This window comes from Halichoeres trimaculatus, unplaced genomic scaffold, assembly GCF_033239565.1.
Source record: "Halichoeres trimaculatus isolate MK-OKI-2021-1 unplaced genomic scaffold, fHalTri1.1 fHalTri1_scaffold_17, whole genome shotgun sequence".
Taxonomy (NCBI): Eukaryota; Metazoa; Chordata; class Actinopteri; order Labriformes; family Labridae; genus Halichoeres; species Halichoeres trimaculatus.
Window position 1 is genome coordinate 29197533 of NW_027437195.1, and position 17046 is coordinate 29214578.

At 41.1% G+C, this 17046-nt stretch overlaps 1 protein-coding gene across 2 annotated transcripts in view; it reads left to right on the forward strand.

Moving 5' to 3' along the window:
• Window positions 1–6823: 6823 nt before the first annotated feature.
• LOC141806456 (protein jagged-2-like) overlaps window positions 6824–17046 on the forward strand; it is an 84635-nt gene continuing 74412 nt past the window's right edge. For both annotated transcript variants that reach the window (XM_074692005.1, XM_074692006.1), the window contains exons 1-2: window positions 6824–7147; window positions 7916–8239. In XM_074692005.1, the coding sequence (XP_074548106.1) occupies window positions 7079–7147; window positions 7916–8239 (393 nt within the window). In that variant the 5' untranslated portion in view covers window positions 6824–7078. The remainder of the gene's footprint in view (window positions 7148–7915; window positions 8240–17046) is intronic.

The following is a 17046-nucleotide window of genomic DNA, read 5'->3' on the forward strand; positions in this document are numbered from 1 at the left end:
CATTTGGTACCCATCCCTAGTTACAATGAGGCAGAGGACAAAATAAATGAATAAATAAATTTACCAAATAATGTTAATTAATAAGTATAAATCATGACGTTACAAGTGCGAGAATGTGTCCCGCAAGTGCGCACCGCAAAAGTCTTAAGAGGTCAGTCTGCTAGCTTGCATTCGCATCCATTTAGCTGCGTTTTCAAGGTAAACAAACCAAGTTTTAGTCATTCTTTCCAACATAATTAGACAAGAGAGTGTGGATTTATCACCAGAGATCGAGCTATTTGGACCCTTTGCTGTAAAAGTGTGGTATGTTAGGACGTCAAGTGTGCGTCGTCTTTTTGAGACCAAACACGTTAGCAAAGTTTGTGAAACAGAGCAACATTTTCAAAACTTTCTGTACTGTTAAAAACCAGGCAACAGGAACAAGGAAGTCATATCATTTGTCACTGCAGAGCTAAACATGGAAAACCATTCAATACATCTTGATGATTTTATGAAAGAAGTAAGTCTTGGCACTTTGGGCACGAGTCATGGAAAGGTCGCCTACCCCTGATGTAGGCAGTAATCACTGGTGCAAAACCAAAGTACAACAGTCATGTTATGAAATGTAGCTCTGAAAAGTAAAAGGGAGTCAGAAATCCCGGACTCCTCGGCTGCAGGTAAGCACACGCTGGCTGTACTCACCTGCAGCGCTGACTCAGGATTTCCAGCCGTGACAGAGAGAAGAGTCTGAGGACTTCTCGTCCACTCATATGGTTAAGTACAGTAATCAGAGGCACCATTACTTTAATCACCAGCTGTGATTAATGCGCTGGAATTTCTTACCTGTGCAGAGACAAACCAGAGCTCGTGATACAAATGACAGAGCTCCACTTTGTGTTGAGACCAAACCATGAAAACTGTTTTCATATCTGGGGAAAAACCTCTGAGTTATTTTGGTCGTGCTCGTAAACAGCAGCATCGTATCTGCAGGACGTATCAGATCAGAGTGTGCAGACTTCAGCCGAGCTTTTGTTTAGTCTTTGTTCAGCAATACAGGCCCCAGCACCGAGAGACGGGACTTTATCTCCAGCTGAATTTCTTAATCCTTCAAGTGTTCGGCTGCAGGGGAAAAAAACAAAGATGTACTCCGTCATCTCAAAACTGGAAGACGCTGTACCTTACACGGTGTGAGAGTTCTCGAAGACTATTTCACTTTCACTTTGAAGCCTCCTTGAAGAGTATAAACAGATTTTTCTTCTTACAACTTCCCTTCTTTAGTACTATTTGATGGATAATGTAGACCAGTAATTCCCAACCAGGCCATACCATGAGTTCTCAGAGCACTTTTCTGAATTAAGGATTGAACATAAAGGGCTATGAACCAAATACTGCAATGTGGTTCGTTAACAACAAAAGTGCCTGTCTGTTATTTGCTTGTCACGTCTTGATACTTGAAGGAAAAAACAGAGCATGTCAGCAACTCAATGCATTTATTCATTTAGACATGGTCTAGACGATCTGCAGAACGGGGAAGAAAGGTGATTTAAGGGACTTTGAACGTGGCATGGTTGTTGGTCTGAGTATTTCAGAAACTGTTGATCTACTGGGATTTTAACCAACAACCATCTCTAGGGTTTACAGAGAATGGTCCCAAAAAGAGAAAATATCCAGTGAGCAGCAGTTCTGTGGGACAAAATGCCTTGTTGATGCCAGAGGTCAGAGGAGAATGGACAGACTGGTTGGAGCTGATAGAAAGGCAACAGTAACTCAAATAACCACTGGTTACAACCGAGGTCTGCAGAAGAGCATCTCTGAACACACAACACGTCCAACCTTGAGGCAGATGGGCTACAGCAGCAGAAGACCACACCGGGTGACCCTCCTGTCAGCTAAGAACAGGAAACTGAGGCTACAATTCACACAGCAACACCAAAACTGGACAATAGAAGATTGGAAAAACGTTGCCTGGTCTGATGAGTCTGGATTTCTGCTCCACATTCAGATGGTAGGGTCAGAATTTGGCCTCAACAACATGAAAGCATGGATCCATCCTGCCTTGTATCAACGGTTCAGGCTGCTGCTGCTGGTGTAATGGTGTGGGGGAGATTTTCTTGGCTCACTTTGGGCCCCTTAGTACCAACTGAGCATGGTTTAAAGTCCACAGAAAAAAAAAGAAAAAAAAAGGAAAAAAGAAAAAAAGAAAGAAAAAAGGAAAAGAAAGGGGGGGGGGGGAAGAAAATAAGAAAAAAAAAATTAAAAAAAAAAATTAAAAAAGGGAAAAAAGAGAAAAAAGAAAAAAAGGGAAAAAGAAAATAAGAAAAAAAAAGAAAAAAGAAAAAAAGGGAAAAAGAAAAAAGAAAGAAAAAAAGAAGAAAAAAGAGAAAAAAAGAAAAAAAGGGAAAAAAAGAAGAAAAAAGAGAAAAAAGAAAAAAAAAAGATGTCCCCTCAAACATGAATCCTTGTACAGAGTGAAAGTGTCTGAAACTTGAGTCCAGCGCTCATACAGACCTGTGTTGTGACCGTTGATCCTCTGATAAAAACTGGTTTAATGCTCTTAATGAGCCTCATTACTTCCCTCTTTATCTGCTCGCGGTGTTTCCCATACTTCCTTATCAGCGCTGATAAGCCGCCTCATAAAGAGATGAACAGGAGACGGTTGTGTCTGTGTGCAGGCATGTGAATGACTCATATATACACAAGTGTTTGCAAATGACAAAATGTGTGTGTGTGTGTGTGTGTGTGTGTGTGTGTCTGCACCTGCTTCCCTGGGAGGAAACATCTGCTGCAGGGTGTCAGAGGCCACCTGTCCGCCTCCGCTGACCGGCCGTCGCTGCAGAAGAGATCCACTGTCTGCACGCGCTCAGTCTGCAGCAGGAGGGTCTGAACGGAGAGGAACAGCTGTCCTATCCGACCGTCCCACGGCGGACACAGTCGGCTCGCATCGTTTGCTCAAATGAAAGCGTGGCGTGTCAGATATTAAAGAACAGGAAATCTTCTCTGCACGCTGGAAGTCACAGATTGATGGTTTCTCATACGTGGAATAACTCGACAAGATGAAGTCCAACTTTGCAAACACATGCTGCAGACTTTTATGATCCCCCTGCTTTCTCTTCATGAGCGACCGTCAGAAAAACACTCCAACTCTTCTGGGATTAGCTTTAGACATCAGTTTAACCACGGACTCAACGAAATTTCCAACCAAGGGCGAACATCCAGTTTAGAAAGATAAGTTGCTGTTCATCAAGAATCCACTTGAGGCTGGCTGCAGAAAGACAGGAAGTTATGTACTCACCCTGCCCAAAAAAAACGGCATTAAAAACATATTTACAGCCTGGTTCAGAGAACATCCTGGGTCTAAAACTCTGATTTCACTTTTAACACGCACTGTACGGTGAGTGAATTTGTCCGAACTTGGCAGTTTAGAAGTTATTAGGATTGTTTGATTGTCCAATCAGAGGCACAGCTCGGGTCACGTGACTGGTGGGTGCCCTGTAGCCGTCAAAAGAGGAAAAAACTTACAGCCAGCGTCATCACAAATGTGGCTGTGTCTGTGGATTGGCTTCACTCCACGGTTTCAGGAACAGACGGGTGATGTCGAGATGATGAGAGATTCTGGGAGAATCTGAGTGGAGCCGGGTGACAAAAATAATATTTATTTCTCTTTCGAGAGTCTAATCACTTCCTGACTCTACCTCCCGACATATTTTACAGTCCCCGAAAAACATACATGAGAACGGCAGCTGTCAATCACCGTTAAACGTTATGTAAAACCTCATTTTTAACCTCGAATAACTAATGAAAACAAAAACATGGCAGCCAAATGATATCTTCAAATCACCACAACAATCAGACGTGAGAAACATTTCTACAAGATGTATTAATTTTTTACAGTTTGACCACAGCCCATCTGGAATGACTGGAGAGATGGATTTTTTTAACCTATACTGCAGCCGGCCACCAGGGGGAGCAGTTTTTGTGGAGACCTCACTTCGAGCCGCGCAAGCGGACATCCTTTTTTTTTTACAGTCTATGATCTAGACGCAAGGTGAGCGTCATGATGCAATGCATGTCATCTCCGCTTCATTTTGCTGTATCCATAGCAACAACCACAACAGCAGCAACAGCAGCAGCATGGCGGACTTCCTGTACTGAAAAGACCAAGATTCCTTCAAACAGAACAAGTGCAGAACACAGATTAATGTTCCTTTGGATGAGGATATCCTGATAGGAGTGACCAAATATTTAGGTTAGAAAAGGAGGAACCCAGGGGGGATTTTTGTGTTTTTAAAAAAAACAAAAACAAAATATGAGTATAATCCGGTTATCAGTGTTTAAATGATCATATGTAACCAGTTTATGGCTCGTATTCTGAATATGGTAGGGTTAATGACCGCATGTAAACACAGCCAATGATAACTGCTGCCTGGTCTGTTAGTGAGGTTTGTTTTTGAGGGTCTCTGTGATACTCAAGAATACAACATCACCTCCTGTTAAAAAAAAAAAAAAACACCTCTCCTCAGCACCAACTCACAGTTTGAGGCCATGTCCACACGTAGCTGTGTATTTTCAAAAACGAGTATCTCCCCCTCATTCTTTTGTAAAAATACTTTTGTTCACACACAATCTGCAGATAAGTGCGACTCGAGCCGTGTCAAACCCACACTGGGTAGCGTTTTCCAGACGTAAAACCTGTGCCAGCCAATCAGAACGAGCCTCCGTCATTTATCTGTGACGTTTAAGAACTGAAAACTCTGTTTACCGGCGTCCACACGAAACATGAAACCAGAGTTTTCTAAAGTCTTCACTTTTCAGAAAACAAAGTTTTTAGTGATGTTGAGCTGCAGTTTTGTATGGATGACAGGCGTGAACGTACAAAAATGCGGTTACCTATATACCCGGCTATGTGTGGACATGGCCTCAGTGTGTGAAAGAGAATAAACTTCTCACAATATACAAATTGTCCTTTAAATTCACAATTTAAACAAATATTTAAGAAAAACCCTTCCCTCGAACTCCCTGCTTTTTCATATACAACTGATTTAAACAACAGTTTTTTTCTTTAAAAGAACAACATAAGACTTATAATAATAAAAAAGAGGTACTACATGAACTTTGAGTACAACAGCACAGAAACCACTTTAAAAAAAAACAGGGCAGATTAGCAAACCATGTTGTTTTTAGCTTAAAACAAATGAATTAGCCTGATGATTAAAACTGTATAACCTGTCAAAACAAATAAAAATAACATGACCAGGTGGACCTAAAGTCTGTGGACAACATACACTACATGTTTTATCAACATAAAGGTCTTTAACAAGTGTTTTTAATATTTTAATAACTGATGATCTCACCTCTCTTCTGGTCAACTTCCAGTCTGAGGAAAGTGGCATGAATCCTGCAGGTATGACATCAGGGGGTTAAAGTTGACAACCCCTTCAAAATGAAAGTCTTAAAACGCATTAATAACCAAAAAGAGGGACTTTACAAGAAATCAGAAATGCATCAGCTACATATTTTCTGTTTTTGTGTTTAGAAATTGAATTTTATTTTACTAAAAGAAAAAAAAATCTCTTTTTTTCATTTTTTAAATTTACTTAAAGAACTTTACTATTTACTTACTGTAACTAAAGTTACATTTGTTATTAGGGCCCGAGCCCCCGAGAATCGGGGGGCGAAGCCCTCTTGTTATCATTATTATTATTATTATTGTTATTTTTATTATTATTATTATCATCATCATCATCATTATTATTGTTATTTTTATTATTATTATTATTATTTTATTATTATTATCATATTATTATTATTATTATTATTATTATTATTATTATTATTATTATTATTATTATTATTATTATTTTTATTATTATTATTATTATTATTATTTTGATTATTATTATTATTATTAATAATAATAATAATAATAATTATTATTATTATTATTTATTTATTTTTATAATGGAATTTTGTTTCCTGATATTTGACATATAAGGAAATTTAACCTCCAACTTTTTGTATTTTTAAACCAATTTTTAAAGGAATTATTATAAAAAAGTGTTAGAGAAACATACGTCTTAAGAACATGAACTCTGACTTGGTCTACACTTCAGTTTGACCTACGTTTTCAATAAATAAAATTATATCTATTAACAGAATTTTTAATTTTAATATTTTATAATCGTACTGTTATGTCTAAAGTGTAAAAACAGAGGGATTATGTTAAGAAATGTGGATTATAAGAAAGGAATGAAGCAGTGAATGGAGTTAGAGAAGTTTTCAGGAAGCTTTAATGTGTCTGACAGTATCTGAGTCCCTCCTCTGGTCAGTAGAGGGCGCTAACAGCCATGTTTCCTCTGGCTGCAGGTCAGTGAGGAGCAGCTCAGGTGTCCTTAACCAAACACAGCATGTCCACAAACTTTTCAGAGGTTTCTTCTGTGTTTGTGTGTTTTTGATGTTTGAAATTTTAAAGTCTGAACTTTTTGATTGTTTTATTTTAATCCTCTGGGTTTAATCTCACTAAGAGCTTGAGGCTGATTTTTTAAATTTGGTTTATTTGAAGTAAACTCTTTCCTTTTAAAGTACTCTAACACATTTTCAACAAATTTCTCAAACACAACCTCCTGTGTGAGTAAACTTTTATAATAAATCTATCATCAGTCCTCCCCTTTACTCCCTCTCCCGCCCCTCTTCCTGATTGGCCGTCAGCTTTCGAACGTCCCACCCTGACGGCCTGTGATTGGCTCACGCGGCTGTCCGTCCTCGCGGCAGCGCCTCGCTCTGCTCCGGCCAACAGAGACGCGCCGCTCTCTCCTCCTCTGCTGGTTAGTGCGTCGGTCGGCGGAGGGACGTGGAGTTCGCGCGTCTTGTAGCGAGTCCGTGGACCAAACACCAGCAGCAGCAGCTGAAGCAGCAGCAGCGGTGCGCTCTTTCCTCCTCCAGATCTGCAGACATCCCGGGGGGTTGACACGCCGTGCATGCCTCGGACAGCAGGAGGAGGAGGATACGCGCTTCTTTCTTCTTCTTCATGATCATTTTGTGTCAATGAGACAAACATATCCAGCATTTCCCTCATGGTAACCAACACCGAGCAGCCGGAGACATGTGGAATATAGCGGGGAAACTGCACCGCTTCTTACTGGTGTGTTTTCTCCTGACGCTGTGGGCTGAGGTGAGAAGTTTCTTCACTCATTTTATTTCAAGAATCAATCGATGAGAAGTTTCGGAGAAGGGTTAAATTCCAGCCTTAATTGAATTGCGTGCTCGGCGGTCGAATCATGTGATCGTGGAATTTTCTAAATTTGCTTCCTTCGAGGGGATAAATTAACTTTCCGGTTCACATCCAAAGAAGTGAAGATGTTTGATGCATTTTCGAGTGATTCTAAGCCAAAGTTAAGAAAGATTATTTGTCTGTCTGTGAAGTTTGAACATAGAAGGATCAGAGCAAATATTTGGTGCGTAAATTACTCCTTGTGAGCTTAATTACGCAAAGTAGCTCAGTGCTCTAGCTTAACGTGCTTGCAGCGCAGCTTCACCTGCACGTAAATGTCTCGCTTTCAATTCCGAACAAGTGTCTGAACTTTTTCTTGGTCCAATTTACAACCAGGTGCCCCACTTTTTACCTGACTTTCTTTTTTAAAACTCCAGAAAGTGGACTTAATGTGGTGTTCTGCTGCTTAATATGTAGACTGGGCTAAATTGGAGCACTGGTATGCTGCGTAACGCAGAGCTTGAGGTGCCACTGTGCCAAAATGTACAGTAGAGAGGGCTGCACGCTGCCAGAGCGATCTAAAGTTGAACTTTTGGGTTAAATCTGACGATGAAGAGTAGATGTTTTCACCTTTTTAATCAGAAATGCGTAATGGATGAATGAAGTGGCACACTTTTTGGACTCCTCACCTTGAAATCACTCACCACCAGCCTGTCTTTCCCTCCTCAGGTGTCTCAGTCCACCGGTTACTTCGAGCTGCAGCTGATTTCGGTGGAGAACCCCAAAGGTCAGCTCCTCAACGGCGACTGCTGCGACTCAGAGGAGAGCGCAGCGGAGGGCCACTGCGGCGCGGACGAGTGCGACACTTATTTCAGAGTGTGTTTAAAGGAATACCAAACGGAGGTCAATACCAATGGACCGTGCACGTACGGCTCGGAAACTACTAAGGTTATCGGTGGGAATACTTTTCAGTTCAAAGGCGGCCAGAAAACCGGACAGAACCGGAACAACGAGGCTGGGAAGATCACCATCCCTTTTCAGTTCGCGTGGCCGGTAAGTGCATCAAAAATTGAGAAGTTTAAGTAAAGTTTGAAAGCAGTTGTGTCCAAAAAATGCGAACTTTTGAGAGGATGTTTTGGTGATGAATCATGGCACAGTCTGAACACTTTGGCACATTTGCGCGTCACTCTTCCTCCTTCCATGCTTGTGCGCAACTTCTACCCTCTCTAATCCTCTGAAAATCTCGTGATGAAGGTTTAATTTCTCCTTCAGCTCCTTTGATTGACAATCTGTGTGTTTGTGGCGAAGCAAACCGCGTTACGCACGACTTTTACGCACAGCGGCAGCGCACTGCGGTTTGATGAGTTACCAAACAAGCTGCTGTTTGTGTGTGGCTTCAGTTACACTGTGTTTGCATGTCTGTGGAGAGTAGAGGAGGAGGAGGAGGAGGAGGTGGGTGTAGTGTGAGTGTTTGAAGGGCTGAAAAATAAAAATTTCCAAGGCTGCTTTGAAAAAAGAAGTGGCAGGTAACTCATTATCTAATCCAAACAGAGCAGCAGCCAATCAAAACCTGCTCCAGCTCCTTATTTGGAGAAGCGGCGTGGGAAACAGGAACAGTGTTTTAAGAAAGATTCAGAGAGGTTTAAGGAGCGGCTGTTCCAGGCAGAGATGTGTATCAGGGAGGTTTGATAGCCAGGGTGATGTCCTGTCACAGGTTTGATTCCCACTCCAGCTGAGTGAGCTGTCAAACTAAGAGTCCTCGGTCATCGTGAGTCACACTGAGAGGAAACCAAATGATGAAACGTTTGGAGTTGATGACTTTTTGTGTGGTCACTTGTTTCCTTGAGGCTTCCTCAAACAATCGAACAACCCGCCGTGCAGACTTGTTGCAGACATAGTTGCAGTAAAAAGCAGTGTCCATGTCAGATGCACACATATCGAACATATCAAGTGCTTTGTGTGCTCGGCCGGCTATGTGACCTCCCCATTCATCACTCCCCATGGTCAGCTGTCAGCAGAGGGGAAGATGGAAGTAGTAAGTTGGGGCCCCGCGGGCGGATACGGTTACCACTAAGTTGTGTGTGACACAGGCGGAGGGTATCGGTGTCACCAACTACTCAAACAAGTGAAGATCCCCGCTCAATCTGGGCCGGGGGATGCCTTTACATCGCCGCCTCTCAGGTTCACGCTCTCTCCGTTATTGGGTCATTGTCTCACTCGGCGTGTGTGGGGTCAGTATTTTCCACTATCCACCCGGAAGGGGGTGGAGGAGTGTGTGTGTGTGTGTGTGTCAGGGGGCACAAAAGAAGGAGGGTATCAGTGTTCAGCAGCTTCTTCTGATGAGGCTGTCAAGGACAAAGTCGTTAAAACGTCATTACGCTTCATCATTTTTAATCTGTCTGACATCTCGTGAAGTTTTTATTGGTTTGGAAAATTGTTTTTCTTTGCATTTCAGAGCAAAAAACCCCCAGAGATGTTTGATAAGTGATTTTAAAAGTCAGATCAACCAGATAATCTGATTATACTCACTTGTCCTCTGTTGGTATAATGTGTTTTTGTTAATCCAGTGTTTTCTCCGTCAGTTTGATTGCAATGATGAAAGTTCAGCTTTTGAGGCAGAATTTTAGCACCTGGTGTCATGTGGCCCAAACACTCCCACTTCCTGTATTTCTGTTGATAAAGGTAGTTAAAGGGACCCGGCAATGCACTTTTGGAGTCTCAATGACAGCACTAGCTTGACAAATCAACCTGGCGAATGGGTGTCCATCAATAACTCTGGTTCTGCTCAAGGCCTCTGCCTCTTTGAATAAGGTCTCTGCCATTGTGGCCACCGCAACAGATGAATTACTTTTAGATTTGTTTTTTGTTTTTTACAAAAGTGGGTCTTTGGGTTGGGTTTCTTTATTGCAAACAAATGTTATATGGTCAGGCAGATGACCTCCCACCAATCACTCTGGTTCTGCTTGAGGTTTCTGCCTGGTAGCTAGAGTGGATTTCTCAGATTCCCCGCTCTTTGGATTGGGTCTTTTTGAATTCTATCACAAAGAAATTGATCTAAACCTGTTTTAATTTAAAGTATTGTGATTGTTTATCATTAGGCAGATGACATTCTACCAATTACTCTGGTCCTGCTTGAGGTTTCTGCCTGTTCAGGTGGATTTTCAGGTTTCTTGCTCTTTGGATTGGGTCTCTGAATTAACAAAGACACTGATCCAGACTTCTTCTAATGTGAAGTATTTTGATTAGTTATGGTCAGGCAGATGACTTTCTACCAATCACCCTGGTTCTTGCTTGAAGTTTCTGTCTGTTCCAGTAAATTTTTCAGGTTTCTTGCTCTTTGGATTGGGTCTCCATATACAATATACAAATATAATGATCTAGACTTGTTTTAATGTGAAGTATTGTGATTGTTTGTAGTAAGGCAGGTTGCTTCTTACCAATCACTCTGGTCTTGCTTAAAGTTTCTGCCTGTTCAAGTGAATTTATCCAGTTTCTTGCTCTTTGGAAGGGGTCTCCATATATAAGGATGCTGATCCAGACCTGTTTTAATGTGAAGTATTTTGATTGGTTATGGTCAGGCGGATGACATCCTACCAATCACTCTGGTCCTGCTTGAGGTTTCTGCCTGTTCGAGTGAATTTTTCAGGTTTCTAGCTCTTTGGATTGGGTCTCCATATATAAAGATACTGATCCAGGCCTGTTTTATGTGAAGTATAGTGACTGTTAATCATCAGGCGGATGACATCCTACCAATTACTCTGGTCTTGCTCAAAGTTTTTGCCTGTTATAGTGAACTTGGCATAGCTCTTTCTATTTGTGTTGATCCTTTTAGAACAGAATTACAAAGACAATGATCTAGACTTGATTTAATGTAAATGACTGTGGTTATTAGGTCAGGCTGATGACACCCATAACTCTGGTCGTGCTTAAGGTTGCTGCCTGCTGAAAAGTTGTATACTTACTAATAATGCCATTCCCTTGGGCATCAACATTGGTTCTTGTCTAAAATAATCCAAAGACTGCAATTTAGACCTCCCATTTGTAGTGTTGCGCTTCTACTTTACAAGTGTGCTGTAAATTACCGTAAATCCTTAACTATTCGAGCAAGTGAGATAGTCCAAACAGCTCCTTTAAGACAAAAAAGATGAGCTTTATGGTGATATCACTACAACACTGCATAGGAATCCATGTGCAGTGATGTTTCATTTACAAGCAATAACTGTGATGTAGGCTGATCTCATTACCGTAATTCTTCAACTATTTGGGCAAGAAAAAAGATTTTAATGTTTTTTGAAAAAAAATGAAGATGAGCTTTCCAGGCATGATCTCTGACTCTTTGTCAGCCAAATGAACAACAAAAAAGCTAAGGTGGGCTGTAGAATACTTGGATGATACAGGGTTTAAGTGGCTATAAATCTTGCTGTTAATATTATCTGGTCTCAGCAGATGACTTTCCACTTGTGACTCTGGTTTTGCTTGAGGTTTCTGCTTGCGTTGGGGGTGTATTTCCTCAGAACTGTGGCCTTAAGTGTGCTTATCTTGTTGAGTTATGTTGCTATGTATCTTATAATTAGATGATTTTTTACTATAAATCTGGTCCTGCTCAGGTTTTCTGCCTGTTCCGATTTAGTTTCTCTTGTCACTGTTGCTAGACTTGCTCTTTAAAGTCTGATAGTGCATAGAAAATAGTTTAGTTAGTTAGTAGATGACTTGACACTCATAAATCTGGTGTTGCCCAGGTTTTCTGCCTTCCTTGACATTTTTACTTGACACTGTTTGCCTTTACTAAAGGCTTGAGATGACTTCAATGGTGTAGCGCAGGTTTTGCTGAAGGTTTCTGCCTGCTTACAGGAAGATCTGATCCAGCTCTTTGTGTTGCATGTCCTGGGTGCAGTTTTGATGCAATTTGGTGCAAACTGGTTTGAATTTGCACAAGGATTAGCTGTTATTCGCCTAAATGCAGGTTTGGAAGTTTAAAAACATCCTTCAGTTGAAAGATTAAAGCGAGACGGTTGAAACTTGTGAATGAAAACACTCTTTTTTTTTTTTTTCTACGTCTCTTTGAATGAATGAGTGATTCATCATGTCTTCACCAACAGACTGGAGTTTGCTCTGTGGCATGCTGTCGTCTCACAGACAGACAGCTTTGACAGTCACATCTAAAGTGTGTGAGTGTGTGTGTGTGTGTGTGTGTGTGTGCGGGGCCATGGCCTGTAGCCTCTGGTGCTGCTATAGTGGACTCCTTCAGTCGGTCGGTCGGTATCTGGGCCACTGGTCCTGACATGAATTAAGAACTGGAGGAGATAAAAAAGAAGGACATTGTTCTGCCACCCCCTTCACTAATCATTTCCCCTTCATGCTAACCCCTCTGGCTGTTTGGGTCTTTAGTGACATCTTTTTCATGAAAGGGACGGGTTGGGGGGAGGAGACGCGGGGGAGGAGAGAGGAAGGCAGCCCCCTCCTGTTATAACACAAAAAGAAAATCCACACAGCTTTCTGTCACGAGGGAGGTGTATTTTTAGGACGCAGAAACTTAAGATGTCTTTTTTTACAGTAGCGAGCGGAGCAAAAACAAGCGTTTTCCTCTTCTCCTCTTCTCCTCTTCCTCCTCTGCCGCCCCCCTCCTCACCCAAATCTCCTCCAGTCTCTCCTTCCCTCTCCCTCTCTCCTTATGGGGTATTTTTAGAGCTGCTGTCCTCCCCTCACCCCTCTGTGAGTAAATCAAGGATCAAGGGTGCGTACTCCTTCAGTTTCATGGCCCGTTTTTTCCCCCGTGCCCCCTCTTCTCCTCCTCCTCCTCCTCCTCCTCCTCCTCCTTTGCCTGGCAGATCTGAGAGGACAGAGGTGGAACAGCTGTTGTTTAGAGACCTCCTCCTCCTCCTTCTCCTCCTCCTCTCAGAATAAATGTTTTAGTGAAATAGCATTAGGAAAACAGCTATGATTACAGATCAGCTCACTCGGAGGAGTATCACTGAGCAATCACAAAGTGCGATGTTGGATGACGGCGAGCAGCGAGCGGCGGCTTCTCCTTTGGCTCTTTGGCTCATTTTGCCGAGTGCGTCCCTGGCACTGCGGGAGCTCGTCTAAGTTTGGCGATGCTTTCATGGTTGATTAGTTTTGGTAAAAGAGAAGGAGGGTGTGACGGTGTAAGGAAAGGTAGGATGGTGCCCGGCTTGCACGGCTGGTCTTGTTTAGGGATACCAGCACCAGATGCTGCAGAGTATTTACTATGCTAGTTTTGCCCCTTGATTTATTGACAATAGCTCTTAAAATTTGGCATTTTGGTGCAGAGACGAGGTAGATACCTGAGAGACATCCATCAGGTCAAATATCTGGACCGTTCTGAATCCAAGTTTTAGAGTTTGGAATAAAGTTTGAGCCTCTTTGGTTTTTCTGTTGCCCTAAAACAAGAACAGGCAGGATGAGAGGTGAGGAACACATCAGGGGGAGGAGTCTCAACACCTGTTTCACGGAGTCCAGTTGTTAAATATTTACTTTGTCATGATTTTATATAGATTTGTCATACTTTATCTCATTACAGATTGTATAAAAACATGGGCGACGTGACAGCACCCCTAAAGTGAAGCCAAAATGTCACTTTGATGCAATATTGTGGCAGAAAAGCAAACCTCTTCTGTGAATCTGATTATGCATTATAATTTTTTTAGATGCACCTGTTCTTTTCTTTTTCAAATTTTATCGTCATTAATATTTTTATTATTTTTAAAGGTGTGGAAACAGGAAGTGACAGCTCTACCTCTGCCTCATTTTTGACCAGATGACCAGTTTTAAAGGGAGAATAGTGTTATTAACAAACTAGTGGAAGATTCTACTGATGAACTTGATATGTAAACAAAGTTTTATTTTGGCTTCACTTTTCAGAATGGTATATAGAGGCGTGTCGTCCATATTTATACACAGTTTTTTTTACCCTACAACCACAAGAAAATGTCATATTTTTCCCTTTTATGATGTTTTACTGGTTGAAAAGCCTGGCTCTTCTGTGAATCTGATGATGCATATTCTTTTCTTTTCTTTTTAAAAGTTTGTTATTTAATTATTTTTGAGGTTTTTGAGGAAACAGGAAGTGACAGCTCCATCTCTGCTCCATTTTTAAACAGATGACCAGATCTCAGGGAACAGTATTGTCAATAACAAACTCGTGGAAGATTCTACTTATGAAATTCATACGAAACAAAGTTCTGTTTTGGCTTCACTTTTTAGTATGGGAGATGGAGGCGAGCCGTCCTTAGTTATATGCAGTTTTTTACACAACAACCACAAGAAAACGTCATATTGGTCCCTTTTCTGGTGTTTTACTAGTTGAAAAGCCTGCCTTTTCTGTGAATCTGATGATGCAAGTTTTTTTTTCCTTTTTCAAAGTTTATCGTTATCATTTTTATTATTTTCAAGGTGTGGAAACAGGAAGTGACAGCTCCACCTCTGCTCCATTTTTGACTAGATCACCAGATCTGAGGTGTCAAAGAGTCAATATCAAACTTGTAGAAGATTCTACTGATGAACTTGATATGTAAACAAAGTTTTATTTTGGCTTCAGTTTCCAGAATGGGAGATGGAGGTGTGTCGTCCATACTTATACACTGTTCTTCACAGTGCAACGACAAGAAAACATCATATTCTTCCTTTTTTAAGTGTTTAACTGGTTGGAAAGTCTGCCTGTTCTATGAATCTGATGATGCAAGTTATTTTATTTTATTATTATTATTTTTTCTGTATTTATTGTTATAATTTTTAATTTTTTTAAGTTGTGAAAAAAGGAAGTGGAAGCAATGTCATGACTGACAGCTCCACCTCTGCTCCATTTTTGACCAGATGACAGGATCTTAGAAAGAATAGTGTCAATATCAATCTTGTGGTAGATTCTACTGATGAACTTGATATGTAAACAAAGTTTTATTTTGGCTTCACTTTTCCGAATGGGAGATTTAGGCGTGTCGTCCTTAGTTATATGCGGTTTTTGACACTACAACCACGAGAGAAAATGACAGATTCTTCCCTTTTCTGTTGTTTTACTGGTTGAAAAGCCTGTCTGTTCTGTGCATGTTGTTTTCTTTTCTTTTTTAAAGTTTGTTATTAGTATTACTATTATTTTTGAGGTTTGGAAACAGGAAGTGACAGCTTGCCTCTGCTCCATTTTTGACCAGATAACCAGATCTGAGGGAAAAATGGCATCAATAAGAAACTTGTAGAAGATTCTACTTGTGAAGTCAATATGACAACGAAGTTTTATTTTGGCTTCACTTTTCAGAATGAGAGATAGAAGCATGTCGTCCATATTTAAACACAGTTTTTACAACACAACCACAAGAAAACATCATATTATTCCTTTTTCTGGTGTTTAACTGGTTGAAAAGCATGGCTCTTCTGTGAATCTGATGATGCCTGTTTTCTTTTCTTTTTTAATATTTATAGTTATTTTTGTTTTTTAAGGTGTGGAAAAGGAAGTGGACGCAACTTTACATATAATGGCTCCACCTCTGCTCCATTTTTGACCAGATGACCACATCTGAGGAAAAATAGTGTCAATATCAAACTCTTGGAAGATTCTACGTATGAACTTAATATGTAAACAAAGTTTTATTTTGGCTTCACTTTCAAGAATGGGGGGGGGGGGGGGGGCGTGTCGTCTGTATTTATACACAATTTTTCACACTACAACCACAAGAAAACACCTTATTCTTCCTTTTCTGGTGTTTTACTGATTATAAATTCACCAAACACTTTGTTCAAGAGCATCTTCACAGAGACTGGTTTTGGGGTAGGATTGTCCTTTCCCTGTTCCCTCTTTTTTCTGCTTTACCTAGTTTGGAGGCAGAGTTTTTGGGAGTCTTTATTCGGTGTTGTTTGAAGCTTGTTGGAGCTAGTTTGCGTCTTGACATGACTGCAGTTACAATCAGCTTCTGATAAATCCTGTAAAAAGAGCTCAACTGTCCAACTAAGCTCAGTTTCTGTGTCTGTTTTGGCTCCTCAGCGAAGCTTTGAGCGTTGTTGCACTTTTGACACATGTCACTGTGAGGGATTTGTTGGCCTGAGTTTGTTTTATTTCATAATTAGATTTTGCTCTGACAGTTTTTCTCTTTCTCTTGACAAACATTGATCTTGGATTTCTGTGAGTCTGGAAAAAAGATGTCCCGTTAACTCTTTTCCTCTTTGTTATACATTTTGAAGTCATGAAAGCTCAGAAAGCGCCGTCTCATGACTTATTTAGGTTAACCTGGAACTTGTTTCTGTGCGCACACCAACAAATCCAGGCCACGAGCGGCTCCCTCTGCGTGTCCTCTGCGTCCTGTGTCTTTAATAACGCTGAAAGCCTGCAGGACGGCCACAGCAGGGCTCCGTTACGAGGAGGTTGAACGCGCTCTGCTCGGTTAACTGCGGTCAGGACGGGCCTGCTTGTCTTTCCCACGATGCCGCTGGGTCCAAGTCAGCTGACCGGGTCCTGGGGCGTATAAATGTGTGATTAGCTGCTCAGTGTGTCCTGCAGATCGATTGTTGATGCTGCTGGAGGATTCAGGCTGGAGTGTGACCGCTGTGTTTGTGTGTGTTTATCACAGAGTGGGGACATAAATCTGTCTCTCAGTTGCGTAATGATTGAGCAACTTCTAGTGTAAGTTGGTTTAATGCATAAATAGAAGTTGATTCAGTATCACAGAAAACAGACTCTCCTCTGACTACTTTCATCTTCAGTTTAGCAAAGAAAATTATGACTTTAAAGCTTTTCTTCAGTAGTTGACACTCGTGTTGGGGATCGCACACGCACAGTAACGTTAATGTTTGGCTCAGACTTTCTTAAAATGAGCTTAATTTACAGGATGAATTGTTGTCGTCTGCAGCTGCTG